The sequence below is a fragment of the Canis aureus genome, chromosome 15 (genome assembly GCF_053574225.1).
Source record: "Canis aureus isolate CA01 chromosome 15, VMU_Caureus_v.1.0, whole genome shotgun sequence".
In the NCBI taxonomy this organism is placed as follows: Eukaryota; Metazoa; Chordata; class Mammalia; order Carnivora; family Canidae; genus Canis; species Canis aureus.
The window spans coordinates 54,755,700-54,779,491 of record NC_135625.1 but is presented as its reverse complement, the minus strand read 5'-3'; the positions used below and the strand labels follow the sequence as shown (position 1 = coordinate 54,779,491).

The following is a 23,792-nucleotide window of genomic DNA, read 5'->3' as shown; positions in this document are numbered from 1 at the left end:
AAGAAGCCTAAGAACTAGGCTCTTTCCCCCAGGGCCCATTTCAAACTCTTTTCCATGCCTCAGGCAAAGCCATCTTGTAAAACTAAAATCTGCTGATGTTGCCCTGGTGCTTAAATTCTGCAAGTGGTTTTCCACTGCTTTTGGAATAAAAATCAGACGAGATCGGGCGCGTTCAGGGTGTTATGGCTGTAGACTTTTGGAATAAAAATCAAAGTCCATAAGGTTACAATCAGGGTCCTACATATTCTGGCCCCAGAATGCTCTCTAAACTGCACCTCAGTTGAGTACATTAAAGTCATGTTCCTCCTTTATGGGCCCTGTGAGACCCAGTTATCTCTGCTGCAGGACAGTTATCTCACTTTGTAACTCTAATTCATTCATGTGATTTTTTTTTCTTTCAAGATTTGATTTGAATCCAAGATCATTACCAATTAGTGTAGTATTAGTTTCAGGGGTAGAATTTAGTGATTTGTCACTTGCATAGAACACCCAGAGTGTTCACTACATGATGTGCCCTTCTTAATGCCCATCACTCATTTACCCCACCCCACCTCTGCACCTCCCCTGAGCAACTCTGTTTGTTCCCTAGAGTTAAGAGTCTCTTGCGGTGTGCCTCCCTGTCTGTGATTTCTTGATCAATGTCTGGCTCTTCAGGAGACTGGGTTCCTTGTTTGGTTTTGTTAATAATCATTTTCCCTGTGCCAACCATATTTCTGGCTCAATAAAAATGTGAATGAGTCATGGATGGATGGATGGATAAACAAAAGTAATGAGTTTTTTATTCTTCAGATCCAAGAATCTGATCTGATTCTTGTGATTGACAAGAATTGTGACAAGAATTCTTGTGATTGACATCACATAGGTGGTTTTTGTTGTGCCTAAGATTTCATATCCGAGAAACCACCAAGGAGCCGACACCGATGCAAACACACGAGAGTTTATTTGGAAGCTCGAGCTTAGGTCCAAGTATACCCTACAGCAGAGCAGGGACTTGGACCCCCAATGGGGGTTTCAGCTTAGTTTTATGGGCTGGTCTAGGGGACCTCCAGAAGGGGTGGAGGAATTTTTCAAGTTCTTTTTACGTTCTGATATGGGGCTTTCAAAGGCATTGAGCTCTGTTCTCATTCTAATATGGGGCTTTCTAGGGCGTTAAGCTGTAAACTGTTTTTTTTGTTTGTTTGTTTGTTTTGTTTTTTCTTTCCCTGTAACTGAAGTAAGGTAAATTTCAGCTCTTATTCACAGGGGCCTGGGATGCCCGGACTTGTGCTAATGCTGAACTTAAAGTGGAATGGCATTAATTTTCTTGGCATCCACAGTTATCTGTAAGGATTAGAACTTAAAGCAATTTTAGGAGCTAACAGAAAATTCTAGGTAGGCTGCTTCTATGTAGGGCTGCAACTAGTATGAGACCAATGTCTATAGATCAGAATAGCTGGCAGGAAGAAAAGCTAGTCATTAGTGGGCAAGAGCCAGAGCAAACCAGTCCATGGAACTGAAATTATTATTATTATTATTATTATTATTATTTTTGAACTGAAATTAAAATAGCATAAACTGTCTGACTCTGACTGGGAGCTGAGGTAGAGTCATTTGCTTATGGATTTTTTTTTAAGGATAGATTTTAAAACCAGTAGAAAAGAATGAAATACGTATCTGTCAGTCAATCCTCTGAAAGTATTTTGTTCACAAACAAAATGTTAATAGGTGCTGAGCAACTGTCAATTTAGAATATAATCTCTAACATGTTTTAAGTTTATTAACAAAACATTACAATGTTTTAACATGTGTTAAACATTAAATGTGAGGTTTTGATTGTCACTTCACTTGGGTGATTCTCTATGAATCTCAATTGAGTCATTGAAAAATTTCACTATGTGAAGACACTTTGATTTAACTGTCCCTCCTGTAATATGGGGGTGGGGGTCAAGATTTCCTGAAAAGGATTCTAGAAGGTTGTTTCCAAAGCAGGGCTCATTATTTCAGTGGATAACATGTAAAGGGAAATAATAAGTTGTAATTATATAAATGACGGATGTCCCCTTCTAGCTGTATTGGTACAATTCCTTTCAGAAGTAGGATTTTATCAGGTGAATAACCTCAGCTCATGTTAAGAGAAGTTTGTATTATGGTGATCTAAGGGCAAATTCAACCTGAAAAAAATGTAGTGTTCCAAGTTTGGTTTCAACCTCCAAGTGCCCTTTCCTGGAAATCTCACCAACTTTTCTCAACTGTTTAACACTTGCCACTCTTGGTGGCTTTAGAAAAGTCCAAAAACAATTGAACTCATTTCCAGTTAACTAAAAAAGTCAAGGGAAGGTTCAAAAAAAAAAAAAAAAAAGGAGGAGGAGGAGAAGAAGAAGGAGGAGAAGAAAAGAGGAAGAGGGTACTTCATGTATTTCACACAGTGGGGATTTGATTAAAGAATTCTGGGTTGAGTGTAACTGACATGTTGTATAGTAAAGATGTCTCTTAGCAGTGGAAACTTAATAGATTTAGCGAAATGGTAATACCTTCCACAGCCTAGATTGCTTACTGAGGCAGGACCACATAAAGTGATGTTGGAGGGAGGAATTTATCTAAAAACTGTAGCTTTGTCCTGGATCACCGAGTTTCCACATGGTCTTGCAAAAAACGAGGGGAAAAATGATTTTGTATAACTATAAACTTTCTGACCCATGATGAAGTATAGAGAAGGCATAAAAATGAAAGATGAAAATAAAAAAAAAAAAAAAGATGAAAATAGAAGGGAATCAAAAAATCACTGGGATGAAGTCACTTTTGCTGGGAACTATGAAAGGAAGCACACACACTTCCAGTGTGCTTCTTGCTGTTTTGTTCATAAACAGCAGAACCACTTTAAGAAAAATGTGTCTCTGTTATCTTCCTGCGGCTTCTCTGTACTTTCTGCATCCCATCTCTGTCCATATCGCTGAGAATTGGGGTGATGCTCCCTTGGACCAATGGATGGTGAGTAGGGAAGGAAGCTCAGAAGTGAGCATAATCCCTCTGCTCTATAACTGCCATCTGTGTGTCAGAAACAGCATGGTTTGGGATTTTTTTTGCTACCTGAAGGTGATGAGCTAGCTTGTTCCTGTTTCACAGATGCCAGCAGAAGACACAAGACTTCTGGGTCAGTGGCCTAAGACTTGGTTACCCATGGCAGAAGCATCCAGAGCTTCAGGTCGGTTCATGTTGGTTCTCATGCCTACCTCATTCCACAGGAACATTGCAAAGACCTCAGCATGCAGCCTGCACACTCATGAGTGTGTTCCCAGAGAGGAAAACTGAGTTTTAGAGCAAGAGAAGATGGGCCAGCTCTGTGCTTAGGAGGAAACGTCTCCTCATCCCTCAAAGTTGCTCAGGACAAATACAATCCTGAGGGGTGGTCCCAGATAGAGTGTGGTCAGGACTTTGGTAGATACAAGGAGTACATTTAGGGACACTTGTGGCCAATGGCAGGTTGCCTCTCCCAACGCTGGGACAAAGACCCAGTCCTGCCACTCATATGTCTCAGCTGCTCTTCAGGTTACACACCTCAGGCCCTAAATCCATAGGGCCTGGGTGTAAACCCCAGTTTTACCAGTTATTACCTTCAAACAAGTTATTTAACCACTGTGTGTCTTGGTTTCCCATCAATGATTAGGACAATAATGAAGCCACTTGCTAGGATTAAATGAGTTAACACACATATTGCACTTAGAACAGGTCCTAGTCCGCAGTAAGTAGTATTTCTGTTTCAATATGTATTTTGCTTCTAACTTTCCAGTTACCTTTTGGATAATTTCATATTATTTCATTCTAATTCCTCATCCAGGATTTCATGAGAAAATTAAGCCCTAATGCCACCACAGCTGCATCAAAAGCAATGACTTAACTTCTCCCCTATGCTTCTAGGATGCTAGCTATCAACCCTCCTTCGAAGAATTGAGAAAATGATGACTTGAATTAGGTTCCATGGTCTATCCTTCAGATTGGAATCCCAGGGTTAAAATTTAATTTTTGAGGTCCCTGGGTAGCTCAGTGGGTTGAGCAACCGACTCTTGGTTTCTGCTTGGGTCACAATTTTGGAGTCCTGGGATCAAGTCCCAAATCAGGCTCTGAGCTCAGTGGGACGGCTGCTTAAGGTTCTCCCTCTCCTTCTCCCTCTGCCCCTCCTCCTCCTGCTCATGTTCTCTTTTTTTTTTTTTCTGTCTCTCTAAAAAATAAATAAAATAAATCTTTTGAGAAAACAAGCTATTTTTTTTTTCTTTTTTGCCCTTAATGGACAGACCTCACTGTAGGCTAGCCCGTAGGGGCCATAACTCTTCTAGTCAGTGGCGCTCCTTCGATCAGGGAACAATCTAGTGCTCTTGGCCTCTGCAGCCTGTCCCATTCATCACTGTGTGGCTGGGCCTACTACCACCAAGTCTGACACCAGTCGATACAGCAAAATGATTTATTTAATCAATCAATGAAGGGTGTAGCCAGGACCAGCATCGATAGCTTATCCCCCTTCCCCAACTCTATCTTTTTCTTGAATTTGACTCCTAGTATGAATGACTTTAAGGGGCAGTTCTTTTATCTCTTCCGCTTAGTTCTATAAGAAGTAAACTGGAAGATGCGGTATATTATCTGCAGATAAATACACTTCCCAAGACCATGTCTTTTAGAATACTCTCAGCTAACTTTTGCAACAAGGCTAACAGAAGATAGTTTATACATAGCCATGAGATTTTGGAAAATATGCTCCAGGCACATTGCTTTCTGGTAATAAAGATTAGAAAATCTAGGAAAGCAGAGCGTTGACAGATCCTAGATGGTTTCCTTCCAAAATCCTGTATCTCACATAGACTTTCAGGAAATCCTGGATCACATTCAGCGCAGATCTGGCGGTTCTGATACGAGACCCATATACTTCAAATATCAGGCTGTCAGAAGACAGAATGCCATTCCATTGCACAGGTTTTGGCACTTGACAAATTATTGGTCCTGGAAACTATCCCACTTCAATCTGAGATTGGCCACAAGCTGTCAGAAAACAGAAGTAGTTCCCCAAAAAAGATCTTTTTAAGATATTTGGACTCAGATAAATTCCAGTTGAGACCCCAGGATTCTGACTATATTGATTTCATCTTGAAAAATTTTAGGACATTTTATTCTATGTCAACGATAATTCTTGCAGATAATGCACTTAAATTCCAAAGCAAATCAATATCGAAAAATTCTTAGAGAGCATTTCTGAGCTCAGGGCTGAGCTAGTAGGTGTATGGGAAGCTCAGATATATTTGATCTGCCTTCAAGGAGCTTACCTTCAAGAAGGCTTCCCCTCATACCCACCCACACCTGTTCCCTCCCACCATTTGGCTAGAACTTCCACCCTTTCCTAGAGAAGGTTTACCTTGATTATAGATCAAATTCTAAAAAGAAGGCAAACTCACTCAGCAAAACTAACTAATCACATGTTTCAAAATAACCAAGTGAATTCCTCCTTCAAATCATTTTGGAATTTTATTGGATTCCTACCTAATTTAGCCGTAAACCCAAACTCCATTTCTTCATTACATTTCTGAAATTCATTACAGTAATTGCATGATCTTTCCTGCAGGTTAGTTTTATTTCTCCAACTCCCTGTGTAGTCCAAAACTGTTTTGGCTTTCTTTTTCTCGTCTCTTAAATTTGTATATATTGCAAACTAAAACTGCACTGCTGTTAAACTGGACTTTACTTTCTCCTACCTGGGAATGTCTCCTGACCAAAAGCCATTGTTCTATAGCAGTATGCTTATATATAATTTCCCCAACTACTAGATCCATTAAATATAAACTTCATTTTTAAGTTTCATGACCCAAGGAAATGAAATGCATTCCCCAAAGCTCTCATGATCTTGCAGTAAAGGAAAAGAAACCAGACTAATTAACTCTTGTTCACAGAAGGCCTCTTCAAACAAACACATGAACAAATAATGTGAGCTTCTGAATGCCGCCGTAGAAATTCCACTGCAGATGTGGTAAATGGCAAGATTTGTCCAAGTTCAGCCGCCACCATTCCTGCTGCCTTTACCATGATCACTGGCTGGGGAGGAGTCAAGAGAAAGATCAGTATTGTTACAGTATTTGTTGAGAGCTTCCCAGCAGCTATTTATTTCCTCCCCCCCCCTTAATAGATTCTTTTTAAAATAATTTTTTTTTGTTTTTCCTGACTTTAACACACAATGTTAAATTAGTTCCAGGTGTGCCACATAGTGATTTGACAACTCTATACATTATGCTGTGCTCACCATAAATGTAGCTCCTATCTGTCACCATATGCACTGTTACAGTATCATTGACTATATTCCTTATGTCTTTTATTCCCTGATTTATTTACTCTGTAACTGGAAGCCTGTACCTCCTCCTCCCCTTCACCCATTTTGATCATCACTTCACTGCCTTCTGACAGCCATCAGTTTGTTCTATTTATAGGCCCAATTCTGCTTTATGTTGTTTTTTTCCTTTGTTTTTGTAGATTCCACATATGACTGAAATCATGATTATCTGTCCTTCTCAGTCTGACTTCTTTCACTTAGCACAACACCCTCCAGGTCCATCCATGTTGTTGCAAATGGCACAACCTCATCGTTTTTCCATGCTGCAAAATATTCTGCTATGCACACCCTGCCATGTGTATGTGGCCACATGTACACAGGTATGTAGTATGTGTATGCCGTATCTTCCTCCTCCATTCGTCTATCAGTGGACTCTGGTTGCTTCCGTATCTTGACCATCGTAAATAATGCTGCAATAAACATAGGATGCACGTATCTTTTTGAATTCGTGTTTTCATTTTCTTGGGGTCAATACCCAGCCCAGAAGCTCACTTTTATGCACAACTCCACTACCAATTATGAAAACATGGAGAAGGCATTCTGCATTGCATGCCCTTATCTTCCTTTCTTCTATAATGTTAGAAACACTTGATCAAGGCTAAAATTCCATCATTATTCACCTAAGGGAATTTAAACCTACAACGGTTGTAAATTGTCCGGGATTAAAACTAGCAGACTTGTGTGGATTAAAATGCATTTGTTACACTAATACAAAAAGGTATGATGTACATTCACCAGTTTGTTTTTCCTGATTTTAAGTATGGTGAACGTGGGGTACCCGGATGGCTCAGTGGTGGAGGTCGTGATCCCACAATTCCAGGATCGATTCCCACATCGGGTCCCTGCAGGGAGCCTGCTTCTCTCTCTGCCTGTGTTTCTACCTGTCTCTGTGTGTCTCTCATGAATGAATGAATGAATGAATGAATGAATGAATCTTTTTAAAAAATAAATAAATAAGGTGAACTTCAAGTACATTTCCAAATATATATATTTGCCCCTCCTAGAATTTAGTAATTGAGTTAAATTGTCTGACATAAATTCCTCCTTCCTTCCTTCCCTCCTGTTTCCACCTCTCCTTTTTCCTTCTACAAACAGCAAGCTGTGAAAATGTTCTAAGCACTGCATTTATCCCTAGAAATTTGCCAAAAAATTTTAAAAATAAAGGAATAAATAATTTTGCCCTCAAAAAAAGAGGCAGACAACCAAAGTGCTAAGGTTTTCTGCCATAAAAGGTATAGTTGCAATTAATATTCTCTCACACAAATTTTATAGGTTCTTTCGTTCAAAAGGAAATGACACATCAAGTTAGGCACTTTCTTTTTGCTATACATAGTTTTATCAGTTAGTTGTTACTGCAAAAAAATCAATGGGAAAGTAGAAAAGTAATAGAAAACACTCTTTATAGCTGACTTTGCAGAACATTATATCATCATTCGATTAATGCACATAGTTAACATTTAACTGTCTTAAGAGAAATATTTTTCTTCTTTACAGCCCACATTGCTTCCTTCCCTCAAGCTTAATTTAATGCAAAAACTCCCACTGATAGAGTTGTTAATGCTTGAGAATTTTTGTTTCTGTTCACAAAGCATGAGATACATTTCTATGTGTTGTGTACTATATATGTTGAAGCAGCAATAACATTTCTCATAGCCTTTCTCCCCTTTACAGATAGACCCTGGGGTTTCTGGCAGCCGTGCCTGACCTTGCTGGTTAGGAGTCCTGGTGAGGCTCCAGCAGTGTCTGAGGATGAAGCCTGGGTGAGCTCTGTCCTGGGAGGCGGAGGTGTTTGACTCCAGGGATGGATGTTGTGAAGTTCATTTGGAAATGGCTTCCTTGTGCAGGGCCCCACTGTACCTGGCTGTTGATCTTCTCCTAGATGCCCTCTGTGCTGATGTGGTGCTATGGCGCCCCCCCACCAAAGGTCAGAGTGCCCTGCTGAGCTGTGCCGGCCTATCCTTAGTGTGCCTGTCCATGTCCCCACGTGTCTCCTGGTGGCCGCCGTGCTCCCTCATGATTTTGATTGTGGGGACTTGGGTCCATGTTAGTATGGTAATAGCATCTGAGTTGGAGGGTAGAGTTCATTTTATTCCTTTTTGTTAGAATCCATAGCTTTATTAATGAATTGACTGTGTTTATAGAATCACTGAGATTCTAAAGGGGTCACTTAATTTTTTAAAAATAATCTACCAGCTTTTATGAAGCATGGTATATTCTATAGGGTTTTTCTAAAGGTTTCAGTTCATATGCCTTGCAAATGTCAGTGGCTTGCTATATATAATTTGTCCTAACACAAGGTGGCTTATTGCAGAATAATACAGTGTTTGGGATTTTAAAGGGAACCTCGACATTAAAAAAAAGTATTTGTGGTACTCAGTATTTAGGAGTTCTTTCTCCATTAATTCAGTAGCCAGTTTTGCCACAGATTTTGCTCTTCTTTTTTTTCCTTTGAGGTATAATTGGTATGTATTCCATAAGTTTAAGATGTACAGCCTTCTAATTTGACATTTGTATATACTACGGAGTGATCGCCACTGTAAGTCTGGTTACCATCTGTTACTGTAGTGACCCCCCTTCACCCATTTCACCCATAGCCCATGCCCCTTCCCTCTGATGACCACATCTGTTCTCTGCATCTTTGAGTTTGGTTTTGTTTTGTCCGTTTTGTTTTCTAGATTCCGCAGATGAGTGAAATCATATGGTATTTTTCTTCTTCTGTCTCATGTATTGCACCCTCCAAGTCCATTCTCCTGGTCACAGTTGACTCCTTGTCACAAAGACTTGAGTCTTTTTAATGACTGAGTAGTATTCTGTGCATGTGTGTATATCCATTCATCCATCCATGAACACTTAGATTGCTTTTGTATCTTGGCCAGTGTAAATAATACTGTTGTAAGTTAGGGCTGCATGTATCTTTTTGAATTAGCATTTTGATATCCTTTGGGTAAATACTCAGGAGTGGAATAGCTGGATCAGATGATAGGTTCTAAGACCAGAAGCCAGGAAATGCCTAGAAAACAGGGCAGTAAGCTTCTTGACATTGGTCTTAGCAACATTGTTTTTGGATGGGACTCCAAAGGCAAGGGAAACAAAAGCAAAAATAAACAAATGGGAGTATTATCACGCTAAACTCTTTCTGCACCATGAAGGAAATCATCAACAAAATGAAAATACAGGGCACCTGATTGCCTCAGTTGGTTAAGCATCTGGCTTTGGCTCAGGTCATGGTCCCAGGTCCTGTAATTGAGCCTCCCATTGGGCTCCCTGCTCAGTGGGGGGATGCCCGCTTCTCCCTCTCCTGCTCCTGCTTGTTCTCTCTCTCTCTCTCTCTCTGTAAAATAAATAAATAAAATATTTTTTTAAAAACGAAGACAACCTACTAAATGGGAGAAATTATTTGCAAATTATATGTCTAATAAGAGATTAATATACAAAATATATAAAGAACTCCCACAACTCAATAACAGGTATCTTGACTAAAATATGGCCAGAAGACCTGAAAAGACGTTTCTCCAAAGAAGACCTGCAGATGGCCAACAGATACTTGAAAAGATGCTCAACATCACATCAGGGAAATACAAACCAAAACCATAATGAGCCATGACCTCACACCTGATAGAATGGGTGTTATCATAAAGAGAAGAAATAAGTGTTGGTGAGGATACAGAGGAAGGGAAACCCTCTCTGCACTGTTGACAGGAATCAAACTGGTGCAGCCTCTGTGGAGAACAGTATGGAGGTTTGGCAAAGAGATAAAGTAGAACTCGCTCATGTCTTGCCAGTTATTGCTAATTAGTACCTGTATGTGAGAAGAATCGATAGGTGTGGACACTACAAACCCAAGCACTAGTTCTTTTTTCAGTTGTTCTACTTACACAGCTTTGCCATACACTGAATTGTATATGAAAGGAAGAGTTGAGTGGAAGCCTTCAGACCTACTTTGCTTGAGAGTCGAAGTTGACTTCATTTGAGTTTTAATCATAAACATGCAGGATTTTGTATGTGAGGGGACTTTGACCTTAGTGTCATCCATGTCAATTAATAATAATAAAACATACGTTCAAAAGGCATGTGGTTGTCATAGACGCATTATAACAAGTCTTCTACATGAGATGTATCTGTCCAGCCTCCTACCACACACACACACACACACACACGTGGAAGGACATTCCCTATGAGGAATTGGAAACATGGCCATTGTCCATATGTGAGTGGGCTGTTCTTAACCTCCTGAGCTGACAAATCTAGTCTGTGTACAAATTGTGTTTAGTGTTTTTTTAAATGTGTGTTATTTTCTTTTTGAAAATAATCTTAATTTCCTTACGGTTATTTGTTAATTTTATCCATTCTAGAGAGAGCCTTTGTGCAGTACCGAGTATGCTAGAACTATCATCCAAATAGTGATACATTTTTCTAGACTGAAGAAATCTAGATGTATTTTTGTGTTTTATATCTTTAATACTTGAATGGCTTTAACCAAAATAAATAGCTGTTCACACATGACTGATAGGGTTTTAGTTTTTGTCACCTAGTGAAATAGGCTTGTCGATTGGCCCTAGGTCATCATCAGCTTAAAGAGAGGAAAATGCACTTGTTTTAATATCTATGTGATCAAGATACCAAGCTACATTTTCTTCTCTAGCAGAGATGTGTCACACGAGGTTGTAGCTGTGTTCAGTGTAGTCATGTGGATGGATGCAAAATGAAGAGAAACGTTCCAGTCTGAAGCATTGTCATCTTTTCTCCTAATGAGCCTAAAATTCTAACAAACAATGCACTTTTGGCATCTTTCTTGACAAGCACGCTGTATACGCTTGTCAATGGTTAAAAAAATGGATTGAAAAAAAATGGATTGACTCCCAAATTGTTTTTAAATTCAGCAGTTTATCTAGTAGGTGACAGATTAAAAATGCACACTCAGAGCTTGTTCTCTGGGTTTGAACGTAATTCTACTTAAACTGTAAGACATGGTGTCTTCATTTTCTGACAGTCCTTGAGACGAAATTTGTCTCATTAGTCATTAAGCATCATATTTCTTACATGGCTGCTGTTAATTCGAGGAAGGTCATTTGGGAGGGCTTATTAAGTGGGACAAATGCAGCAAATGCTAAGAAAGTACGGCCGCCAGCAGTTCAGCCAGTTTGACAAGGGCTGCTGGGTGATTGATAACTGTGCTAGTTTGAAATCCAGACCTCGAGGAATGGAGTGGTAACCAGGTGCGAGAAGAAGCAATTGCCAACATATGCCTGCTTGTAGGCAGGGAAGACATAGATTACAGTGCAGGGAGTGTCAGGAGGCTTTTTTTATCATGAATTCTGCCTCTTACTCACCTGTTATTTTTAGAACATTGCATCTGTTTGTCAAAAAGAAATGAAGGCTGAATAGGTTCAGTCTATGTGGCCTTCAAGGGGCTCCAGAACTAAAAGTTCTCTGATACGTGAAGTGACACTGTTTTATATTAACCATAATCTAAAAGTACAGAATTGGTTTGCTTGTCGTAAAAATAACAGCCGTTTGCTCTGGCTGACATTGTTGCCAAATTGCAAGTTAGTGGCAACATAGATCTAAGCCTACTTGTCTGTGACCTGGCTCACGTTGGCAACCAATGAATGGTACCGGTGAGTAGATGATAAACTCCAGCAGATGACAGGCTGTCGACAGAGAGACTGAAGCAGAAGATCAGGAAATCTTATAATGTGACACATCTGGTACAGAATCGTGTGCAGGCTGGCCCGCTGCCGGATTGTACTGTGGAGTGTAGGAATGCTCTCTGGGTCATATCAACATGTTAATAAAGGGAAAGTTTTCTTTTCCAATCGAGAGGGGTGACCTTATATTAATTGGCAGGAATTTTGAGAAATTTTAAGAATTTTTCAAAAGTTCTTTCATATTACTAAAGGCTCAGGTTTCACAAAACAAGCCAGTGGCTAGTTTAAAAGCCCAGGCTGCTACCCCACAATTGGCTTCTGTAATGTGTGAAGTGCTTATGAGTTAATTAGTCGCAAGGCATTTTTCTTTATGTTTATTTTTTTTTAATATTTTATTTATTCATGAGAGAGAGAGAGGCAGTGACACAGGCAGAGGAAGAAGCAGGCTCCATGAGCCCGACCTGGGACTCGATCCCGGGTCTCCAGGATCAGGCCCTGGGCTAAAGGTGGCGCTAAACCGCTGAGCCACCAGGGCTGTCCGGCATGCAGTTTTTATGATCTTGTCATATCTCCCAATACTCCCCATAGGGTACTCTCAAAGTACCTAAAACTATTTGGGATTCCTAGAATCGACCATGACATTTTACACATTCCTACTCTATACCTGCCACTCCTACTGCCTAGAGAATTCCTATTTATACATCAGGACCCGTTGTGAATATCATCTGCTCTGTGATCTCCTTTGGAATTGTGGTTCCATCCTCTGTGCTCCAGAAATATTTTGAATACAGCTCCAATGCAAAATGTACATCAGGTATTTAATGACTTGTTTATATATCTTCTTTCCCACTCTACTGGGAGAGCCACAAGGTCAAGATAATGTACATCCTCCTGCCTAGAACATGCACAGGTTTAGAAAAGCAGTTCATTAAGTTCCTCAAATTGGAGGAAGGACCGGCTGTGAGATATGTTTCCCCAGGATGCGTGGACAGGAAGCCAAGGGAAGGAAGGAGTTAATAGTTCAACCTTTACAATGTTATGATTGGTAACCTTGGATTTGAATTTCTGTTTAACACAATTGGCCAGTGAGAATGCATTTTCATCACAAATCCTTATTTCCTCCAAATTTTCTAAAAACATCACCCTATCAGTTTGAATCCTGCAGGCTCTTTCTCAGCCAAAAGGAATTTCCCTTTAAACAAAAACTATTCAGACATTTCCAAGATATGAAATGTTTAAAAACCAGGATTTTACACTCAGACAACTAGGAAACTGTTTGTGGATTTTTTTCCCCCAGACTCCTCTTATTTGCCAAGAAGTCTGAAGAGGATTTTTTTTTTTCTGATGTTAAGAAAAATGTTTCCTACCTCTGTGCCTCTCTGTTTTTTCCATTCTTTATATTGTCTGGGTTTTACAGAAGCAAGGTTTTAAGTCAGGAAAGAGAGGCTACAGAATGCAACACAACAGCTGCCAATTGAGCTGTTCCAACAATACAGGCAATCAACTAAATCTTGTTGGTGTGTTAAATCATTTTTTAAAGCTGAAAGGCCTTCAAAGGCAAGAGCATGATACCCAGAATAGAACTATGGGGTTAAAAAAAAAAACCCTTGGTGGCCATGTGATACAAATGCAGTATTTTACAAGTTGGATAAACTGACACCCAGAATGTCAAGTACCTTGTAACACAAGTTTACACATCAAAACGACATGCTCCCAAGAAAAAGTCTCTTCCAAGAGCCATCATTGATACTTCTAACAAGAAGCAGGCATAGGAATTTGGGTGGCTCAGAGTAACCCATCTCTACTCTTAAAAACACCTCAAAGCTCTTCAGTAATGTCAGCACGGTTTGGGTAAATAAATTACTCCAGAATAGAGCAAGTCAAAGGCAGGCAGTTCAACAGGAGGCAATTGCAACTGAGCTTGACAGCAGGTATACACAACGGAGGAAATATATGGTACACGATTCTAAGAAGTTATGTCTGATTTTTGCACTGACCTGCCACCTAGTCCTAGAAAAATTTAGACATACCACCTCAGAACGCCACAGTGTTTCCCAACCCAAAGAATAAGCACAAGCCCAGCTAAAACACAGCTTGCATCTGACGAGTGACACTGACTCTAGAAACAACTGTGTCCCAGTAATGACCTGTGAGTTTCTCATGGGTCTATACAGCAGGAGAGCTAAGTCAGTAAATAAATGAGATACCCTGAGATAAATGGGGTGCAGTGATAAAAGGAGTTCAAAGTGTCCCCTACTCTTCTCAGAATAATGATCATGAAGATTCAGGATTACCCAGTCATTGCCCTTCCAGAACTAATGAAGGCCCAGAAGAATCTTGGGTTATACCAAACTTTCCATCAATAGGCAAAAAAATAGATACAAAGATCTGAGAACCGGCTGTATTGAAAGTGATAGAGGGGAGCATACAGAAAGAATAGAAGGCCAAGTACCAAACACGCACATTTAGGAGGTAGCAAGGAAGCCAGTGAAAAAGGAAAAGCTGAGCCCCTCAGACTGTCACGGAAGCCGATCACGAATGAGTTATGAGATGACCTTGTAGTCAATGCTGCCAAATTATGTCCATGAGGCCTAGTAGGTCAGGACAGAGAAAAGACTAGGTGTAGTAGTTATAGAGAAGTTGGAGGACCTTCTAGCAACAGTGGGTACCAGATCTGACAGGGTACAGAAGTAGAAAGTAAGGAAATGCAGGCAGTAGGTATTGACTACTTATTTCAGAAAAGCTGGCAGTAAACAAAAGGGAAAAAATGTGAGCAAGAAGGAGCAACAGCATCTGGCAAACATGTGTTCAAGGCAGAGACCTGTGTTTACAGCAGAAGGTAGAAGCTGGGGAGGGCAGGAAATGAGGATGTGTGCGAGAAACTAATAACAGGCTCTCGTGCTTCCTGAGTGATGTCAGACTCCTAAGGTCAGAGCATCTCTGCCTCAGAGAGAAGATGTTAAGTCAGGGGAGACGGAGGAAAAGCCTATCTATTATGGGCCAGGCAGTGACATGTGAGGTAACATGGCCCTTGACGTCAAATCTGCCTGACTTTGCCAAAGCTCACCCTTTCCACCATGCTGCCCTCAGCTCCACACTAGTGGAAACCAGGGCTGTTACACAATCACCCACACTCCCACCTCCAAACTAACGAAAAGATCATTGACACCAAATTACCCATGTTGCTTCCACACTAAATTTTCAGATTTCCAGAAGCATTTACAAGAATTTAGAGTTTAAAAAATATATGAACGAAAGAGGTCAGAGCCACCGAACTTAACCATTCTCCGAGAGTGCCTCACTCCACTTCTTTAGGCATCAAGCAATTATTGTGTATCTCTGAGCATCTTGCACTTGGCTAAGTAAGCATCATGAGAATACAGAAAAGCCAAAGTTGTGTCCCCTGTCCTCAAGGAGCTTATGTTTCAGCTAAGCCAATCTATTGATTGCTCTAGGCCTCAGATTCTCAGTACATAAAACAGGCCAATGCCTCCCATGCACCCCGCAGATGACCTATATGTTTCAATTCAGGAAAAATCTAGGTCACTTAGAACTTCATTTGGAAGAGATGGAAAGCATGTGATGAGCAGGGAGGAAGAGGAGGAGGCTCAAGGTTGATCCAAAGATCATGCTTTTCATCATTTTCTTTCGATCCTGACTCTGCAGTGGCAGGGAACATGAACACTCCCCCTCATTCATAAAATTACTCACTTGGACAATTGAGACATTCTATAGCCGTAGGCCCAAAATCCTACCAAATAACCAAGCAACACCTAGGGCCATCTGCCTCGAGACAGCAGACAGATCAGAGCCATGCCAGGCTGAGGCAGGCAGTTCAGGATGCCAATAGGTACACCTGGGCTTATCACTATTTGAATAGCCACGAGCAACCGGAAAAAAAAAAAAAAACAGAAAAAAAAAAACAAAACAGCTTCCTTGAAAACTGACATTCAGCTTTCCACCTGCAGATCTGAAGTTGTGTGGACCTCCCAACAAAACAAGTCATTCTTGTCTTACATGATAAGCATGATTGTAGGCTTAGTTACCTTTAGCCCTGATATTTGACCCTGATACAGACAGTTCAGATAATATAGTCAATTCTACATTTCCTAGCTAGTGAGTTGGGACACAGCAGCACATCCTCCCTGATCACCTTTGTGTGCATTTCCGAGAGGCCAGTCTTGTCTCTGTGGTCTTCCTTCATTCGGTACTATTAGCACAGGTAAATAATGCTCTTAGAGCTTTGTAAGTGGCACAGTACCTGGTTTGATCTTTTATTTCCAAGGCTAATTACTGTGGATTATAAAACATTTTCCATCTGCTAGCCCACCTCTGTGAGGAAAACAGCCATTGGTCAAACAAACACACTAATGAAAGGACTGCCAACTCAGACTATTTTTCCAATGATCATGCTGAGTGAGCTACCGATAGCTCTTCAAGCCCCAGATGACTAATCTGAGCCAGTCATGAAAATCCTGTTCTAGCCATTGGTTTTAAAATGGTTAAATGACCCCATCCTTGTCGATGAAGCTCAAAGAGAAATCAGCTGGCAGACTTCTGAGAAAAGTTTTTTCCATTCTAAAAAAGGACACAGCAAGGCTCAATCTCTCTTTTTCCTCTGAATATTGCCATTTTGAATCAAATACCAGAAACTCATATGGCAATGAGTTGTTTTCTCATTGCATTGAGCCCAAAGATGAAATTTGCACATAGATGGATGGCTGTTGGGACCATAATGACACGGAGGAGTTGCCCAGTCAGTCAAACAAGGAGCTATATACTTACAACGTGACATAATAATTTACTTATTGTATAAGCAATCTGAATCAGGTTTCAGTTACTTACAGCTGCAAAAATTGTAATTTAATTCAATTATTCACCTAGATGCAATACTTCGTTTCTCTTGCAAGACCAGCTTCACGTCAGACTTCCCTGCTTCCATAGAACATTCTTACTTGGGGTCTTTGAAGAAAGAGGGCAAGCACAAAACCCAGTAGTGCCCTCTCAACTTTCAGCAGTATGCCTGAGTCCACCTGCCCCCAACCTGTGTTATCACCATGAGAACAATTTCAGAGACAACAATCTAATAGGTCAAAGAAATTTCACCAAGCCATTGAAAATCCTTTAGATCATAGATATATTAGCAACACATGTACTTGGCTGCTTTATGAATAAGAGCCAAGTATATGGAATAGTAGAAGAATAGTGAGTGCTCCCCCCACTCCCCAAATATTTCTCCCCTACAACTTGGGTATTGCCAGAAGTTCTCCATTTAGAAATCCACCTTTTGGGATCCCTGGGTGGCGCAGCGGTTTGGCGCTTGCCTTTGGCCCAGGGCGCGATCCTGGAGACCCGGGATCGAATCCCACGTCGGGCTCCCGGTGCATGGAGCCTGCTTCTCCCTCTGCCTGTGTCTCTGCCTCTCTCTCTCTCTCTGTGACTATGACTATCATAAATAAATAAAAAAAATTAAAAAAAAAAAGAAATCCACCTTTTTGAGTGGAAGTAATTACTGTTAAATATAAATGCCCATTTAGGGGTCATGTTAAACTTTACTAATATTTAAATTTTCAGTGTAAGCTCATCAAATCTTTCATGAGAGCAAAATTTAGGAGTTAGAAAGAGAACACTATTACAGTGAGTACTTGAGGCCCAAGAAGGGAGGAAAACATGAAAACAAAGGTCAAGAAAGGTGAAGTGAGAGCCTTGAAGACAAACTATATTTGCTTTGCAATTCGACTAGAACTCATTACTTATCATTCAGTGCGTGAAGATCAGGTGACAAGCAATGATATCCTCAAGCCAGCAGGACCCCGGGTTCCACCTCAGAACCTGGTCAGGGGCCAATAACAGGAGTTGTCCCCAAGGTGGTACATCAGCCCCAAATCTTCAATATCCCATTGGAGTCACATCAGTCGCTGGGCCAGCCAGGAGGAAGGGGAAACCACCAGCCTGTGAGATTAGCTCCATCCCAGAACTCAGTGATAGATGTGGATGCCAGACGGCCTTCACATCTGGACACAGGTTGAACAGCCCCTTAACTCTCTACCTCCCACTGTCTGGTATTGGTCGTTTCACTTGAAGAACCAACCAGATATAAAATTTTAGTGCACAGCCAATAAGTAACCTTACAAGTACTAGATTGATATGAACAGCATTGAAAACAAAACCAAACATCATTATCTTTGCAGACTCCATCATATAGTTTTCTACGAAGATTAAAATCATTGCAAAAATTGAAAAAAAAAATCCCAATTTTCCAGATTGTTAAACTGAGATATAAGAAAGTTACCAAGATCAAAAAGTTTATCAGACCCAAACTCACAGTTAATCTTCCACCCGTAGAGCCCCCTTCCACCAAGGATTCTGGCCTCCTCCTCTCTTCACCAAGGCCTCCACTGACTTGGAAAGTGTTGAGCCTTTTTTTTTTTTTTTTAAGATTTTATTTATTTATTCATGAGAGACACAGAGAGAGGCAGAGACATAGGCAGATGGAGAGGCAGGCTCACTGTGGGAAACCTGATATGGGACTCAGGACTCAATCCCAGGACCCCAGGATCACGACCTGAGCTGAAGGCAGAGCTCAACCACTGAGCCACCCAGGTGCCTCAGGAAGTGTTGAGCCTTAATGGAGCACCAGATCTCCTCTCCCCCTAGGGAGACTCAAGTTAAAATTACCTCTAGTCCAGTCTTACATGGCGCCTTTAAGCTTTAATTTTACATTTTCTAAATACATTCTGGAGGTAAAAAATAGAACAGTATAAAAGAGGTAGTATATAAATAACTCCCTTACCCCTGCTCCCTCTGTTGACCCCCCCAGTCCCCAGATGACCATGCCAGAAACAATTATTCATTTCTTGAGCGTCCTTCCAAATATAAACTGTGTCTATATTAGTAGATAAAATTTATAGCCTGTTTCCCTCTTTAAATTACAAAATCCCACAACGAATGCCCAGAAATGTAATTTGCACCGAATCTTAGAGGAACACAACATATGTGTTAGAAATGCCCAATATCCGGGCAGGTTTGGGGGAAGGAACAAGGTTTCTCACAATGCTTTCAAACCAGAAAAGAGACACACTCTCATTTTTAGATCTACCATCTTTTCTAGGCCCACTTTTAGCCTATACACACTCTGGATACAACAGCACTCACTGTTTTAAAATAATATGTTGTCAAAAATTAAAAAAAAATATGTTGTCATCTGTATGGAAACTTTTAAGATTTTTTATTTATTCATAGAGACAGAGAGAGAGAGAGAGAGAGAGAGAGAGAGGCAGAAACACAGGCAGAGGGAGAAGCAGCCACCATGCAGGGAGCCCGACGTGGGACTGGATCCAGGGTCTCCAAGATCGCACCCTAGGCTTCAGGCAGCGCTAAACCTCTGCGCCACTGGGGCTGCCCCGGAAACTATATTTTAAGCTCCAAGAGGAAGCCCAAAGCTCTAAAAACTTGGGATCTAATGAGCAAGTGCATATTCATTCTATCCATGTACTTCATTATTTTGTAAGCTTGGAACCTGTCCCTTCTAAGCCTTTGTCCTTCTGAACCAAGAAGTCTTCTCCCCACTAACCATATGAGAAAAACACTGCTCCAGCTGGTTCACAGAAGGTGCCAGAGAAGGTACAATCGCAGCTTCAGGCGATTTGAACCCTCTACATTTTTAAAATCAGGTAGGTGACAGGTTTGCTAAAACAGGGCATTAGCAATCATGCATGTGGTAACTAAATCCCTATTTAGGCCTGGGGGTCAGACTATTCCACATTTTGGACAAACAGCAATAATAACCAGCTCTGCAATTGGATACCCAACAGAGTTCAAGAAACAGATGGGAAAGTTATCTATTTTCAAATCTCTGCCAGACTCCCCTTAGTTTAGAAGCAATACAATCCAGCCGTCTGTTGCTACTAAATCCAATACCTCTTTCAACACTAATTCATATACATAGTGTGTTGGCAAGGACCCGTAGTAATGATGAGTGGCATTTTATAGGAGTGAGCTGCCCAGAAGAGAGACACATTCCTAAGTGGCAGACATAAAAGTCATTTTAAAAAAATAAAAAAATAGAGGAAAAATAATCACACATCACTGCTTCATCACAGTAACATAGAAAAACTGACCTCTTGGGGGATCCCTGGGTGGCTCAGCGGTTAAGCACCTGCCTGCAGCCCAGGGTGTGATCCTGGAGACCTGGGATTGAGTCCCATGTCGGGCTCCCTGCATGGAGCCTGTGTCTCTGTCTCTGTCTCTCTGTCTCCCTCTCTCTGTGTCTCTCATGAATAAATAAATAAAATCTTTAAAAAAGAAAAACTGAGCTCTTAATGCCAAAAGGAATGTAAGGTCTCTACCCCTGACACTCTTCATAAAGATCTTAATTAGAGCCAGTCCAAACTGTTCTGTCTGGAGTTAATGTCATAGTCACAGGTAGCATCTTAAATCCTAGTCTGTGATCTCACAAATGCAAGTCACAGGCCGAAAGGGAATGTGTATGCCTGTGCACAATTCATGCCACCAGCTGAAAGACAACCCCAAAGCTGTGGCATTACAGCTGCTGGATGAGATATTTTCATAGTATGTTTAAGAACAAAAGATAACTGTCTCCCCCCTCCACCCCATGGTTCAAATGCCGCCCATGTCAGTAGAAACACCTGGAGCACCCAATTACCAGAAGATATTTGAGGGCCAATGTGTTCTAAGTCCTGGACTGACAACAGGAAGTTCATCTGGGCCCCCAAACCAAATGCAGCCCAAATGGTCTCCTCGGGGAAAGCCTCAGTGAGTAAAACCCAAATCCCACTACACATCTGGCTTTTGCCCCAGCATGAACTACCACTCCCTCTCCGCCCTACACTCTGCATTTTTCCAACAAGCCATTCTCAGCCATCACAAATGCTTTGGTGGGAATCACAGGGAGGCCCTCATCCCTTTTCCCAAAATAACGTAGACCAGAGGCAAAGGCCAAGGAGGTGGGGCCTGCAGGCCATTTTGCAAAAGTTTCAAATATCCTGGCACTGACCCCCTTAAAAAAAATCATGAAGGGAAAACAGCCAAGCTTCTCGTTTTCTCATTAGTTCTCTGTCTCTGTCTCTCACTCATTACTAACTTCTGCATCTTTAAGAAACAAGCAAAAAGTAGATCTCACATAAAATCATATTAACATTGCTGGCTGTTGGAAGCAGGAGTTTATTTTGCAAACTCAATGCCAAACACTTGAACCTGACACCTTTAAAAGAAATGTGCAGTGTTCTGTGACAGTTCAATCCCCAAACGGGTCCCTGAGGCATAAGACGGAACAAAGAACTGGGGAGCCGTTCCACCTCCTCCAAAGCCTTTCTGACATATGCAACTGCCTCAGATTTCCATACTCTGCTGATCTTTCCCCTGAAGAAGAGAGAGGAAGCAGATTTATTGGCTGTCCAGTTAAAGAGACCAAATAACGTAGTCTCTCTCCTACATGTCAAAGAAGCTTTTCCAATACACACACACACACACACACACGCACACGCACACCCGTGCAATTCCTTCCAGAAACATAGAAAAAGTAAAGAGCGAAACTGTGACAGCGAAGGGAAGAAAATGCCACTTTGTTTAGTTCTCCAAACCTTCCCAGGGAACAGCAGCAGACTCAACAGTGGCACCGAATTCTCCACCACCTACCCCTTGGGCTCTCCCCTGCCCCCCAGCAGGGGTGAAACAGGCTCGGGAACAGAGCCTTCCTTGCCAAAGGAACACAAACTGTCACTGCGATCACGGAAGCCCGAAAAGGGCCAGGGGCCCACCCTGGTCTGTCCGGGGGGCAAAAGCACACCTGTCGCTGGGTGTCTGCCCCGGGCATGCCTGCCTCCTCCCCGACACTTCCTCCGCAGCCCCCGCCCCCCGTGCCCTTCAGGTCCTCACCGTGTGGTACATCAGAGCCTCGGTTTCCCCGGGCTCCGACAGCTCGCTCAGCTTGCGGTCCCACTGCAGGACGCTCTGCTCCCCGCTCTCCAGCACCTCCATGCCGGGCGAGGATGCTGCGGCCGGAGCACAGCGGGTGGAGATGCCTCCGCGGTTAGGGTCCCGCGCGGGGTGTGCGCGTGCGCGTGTAGCTTAGGCACCTAGGAAGGAAGCGCGTCCTGTGCTCTATCTACCTGCCGGAGAACCAGCTGCCAAGTGCTCCCGGCCGGTGACCTCGGAACTCTGAGAACTGCCGGGGGAGACAGGCTGTCCAGGGACCCGGCTGAAGGCTGATGGGGCTACAGCAGGGCGCGCATCCAAAACAGAGGCAGATCAGGTCTCACCCCAAGAAAATCCCTTTGCAATAAGCCCACTTCCCACTACCGCCCCAGACGCAAACTTTGAGACTTCCCCAGGGCTCCTCCGCACGGCTCCAGGACCCCAGCTAATGACTCCACCCCCCTCCAGGGCAGTGACCAATCGGATGCTCACCGCGCCCGCCCGACCCAATCAGAAGTCAGGCTTCCCGCCCCGTCCCGCCCCGAAAGGCTGGGCAGCGGGAAGGCTCAGCCCAGGCTTTGGAATGTGGGCGGGGAGCGCCTCTGACGTCACCGGGGAACTCCCTCTGCCCCGGCGAGACAGCCGACCAATGGAGTGCTCGGTTGGGGCGTGATGGACAGAGGGCGAGGCCAATGACAAAGGGGCGCCTGCAGGGGCCCAGGGCGGGATCCTGGAGACCTGGGATTGACTCTCACGTCAGGCTCCCTTCATGAGCCTACTTCTCCCTCTGCCTGTGTCTCTGCCTCTCTCTCTCTCTCTCTCTCTCTCTCTCTCTCTCTCTCTCTCTCTCTCTGTCTCTCATGAATAAATAAAATAAGAATCTTAAAACAAATGGCGCTGCTGGAGGAAGGAAGGTCGGTGAGAAGATCAGGTTAACTGTGAGGAGGCACCTGACATAAGGGGGTGCCATGGAAATAGGGTCCATGGGAGCCATACTGGGGAGGGATGTCTGAGCAGAAAAACCAGACAAGAGATTCATCCTATGTTGCATGAAGCCCCGAGATACATAGCGATGTGGATGGAAGTGTTACTAAGAGAAATAGAAACTATTTTTGAGAAGAGTGAGAGTAAAAAGTACATTTTTACATATGTTGAACTTGAGAAACCAGCCATTTCTGCCCCTCCGGTAAGAACTGGGTTGGGGATCAACATTGTCCATTGATGAGAGTATGCACGATGGCAATTCAGGAAATCCGTCCATCACTACATTTCAAATATTAGACAAGTCCTGCATTTCCTGAAGTACTGCTTTGATCTGCTGCCCACCTCTGCACCCTTGGTGATACCCACGGCTTGGAGGGTGAGATGCCTGCATGTACCTTAAAAGTCTGCTTATGGTCTGATCAATCTCTGTCTTAAGCTCTATCTGCCATTACATGCCTCGCTCAGTCTGTTTTGATGAAATCTGACACACCCCGGCACAGTCTTTGAGATTTTCTGCATGTTGTTTGACTTGCTTAAGATGTTCTTGTCCATAAAATGACATATTCCTTTTGCTTATGTTCATGCTGCATTGATATGGATATGTTGTTCATTGATGTCAGACTGCAGCCTCTTTTAATAATTCTAAAAGAGATCTGAAAGATATGATGAAAATCACTTAAGTATAAAATAGGTTAATTTGCCTTTTCAAAGAAGATTTTAAGACTTCCCTTGTAAGGCACAAGTCATGCTAGATTGTGGCAGTGAGTCTACACGTACATACAAACCCCAGAGGTAGATAGATTGCTGGGTAGAATTTACTCTTGTCCTCTGTTTATAGCTATCTTTATGAGATGGTGTCTTTTCAGGCAGCCAACATCTTT

At 42.2% G+C, this 23,792-nt stretch overlaps 1 protein-coding gene across 10 annotated transcripts in view; it reads right to left on the bottom strand.

The window, feature by feature from the left end:
* LOC144284874 (cyclic AMP-responsive element-binding protein 3-like protein 2) overlaps positions 1 to 23,792 on the bottom strand; it is a 77,079-nt gene that overhangs the window by 39,245 nt on the left and 14,042 nt on the right. For 2 of the 10 annotated variants that reach the window (XR_013353284.1, XR_013353282.1), the window contains exons 1-2: positions 21,889 to 22,378; positions 9,525 to 9,672 (exon numbers count right to left, since the gene is read on the bottom strand). Coding sequence is in view for 1 of the 10 variants with exons in the window: in XM_077849986.1 (XP_077706112.1) it covers positions 5,893 to 6,051; positions 21,889 to 21,990 (261 nt within the window). In the remaining 9 variants the exon portion in view is untranslated. Of the gene's footprint in view, positions 1 to 4,421; positions 6,052 to 6,589; positions 6,754 to 9,524; positions 9,673 to 21,888; positions 22,379 to 23,222; positions 23,565 to 23,792 lie in introns of those variants that run through there. The other 8 variants (XR_013353288.1, XR_013353287.1, XR_013353286.1 and 5 more) reach the window with 7 other exon arrangements.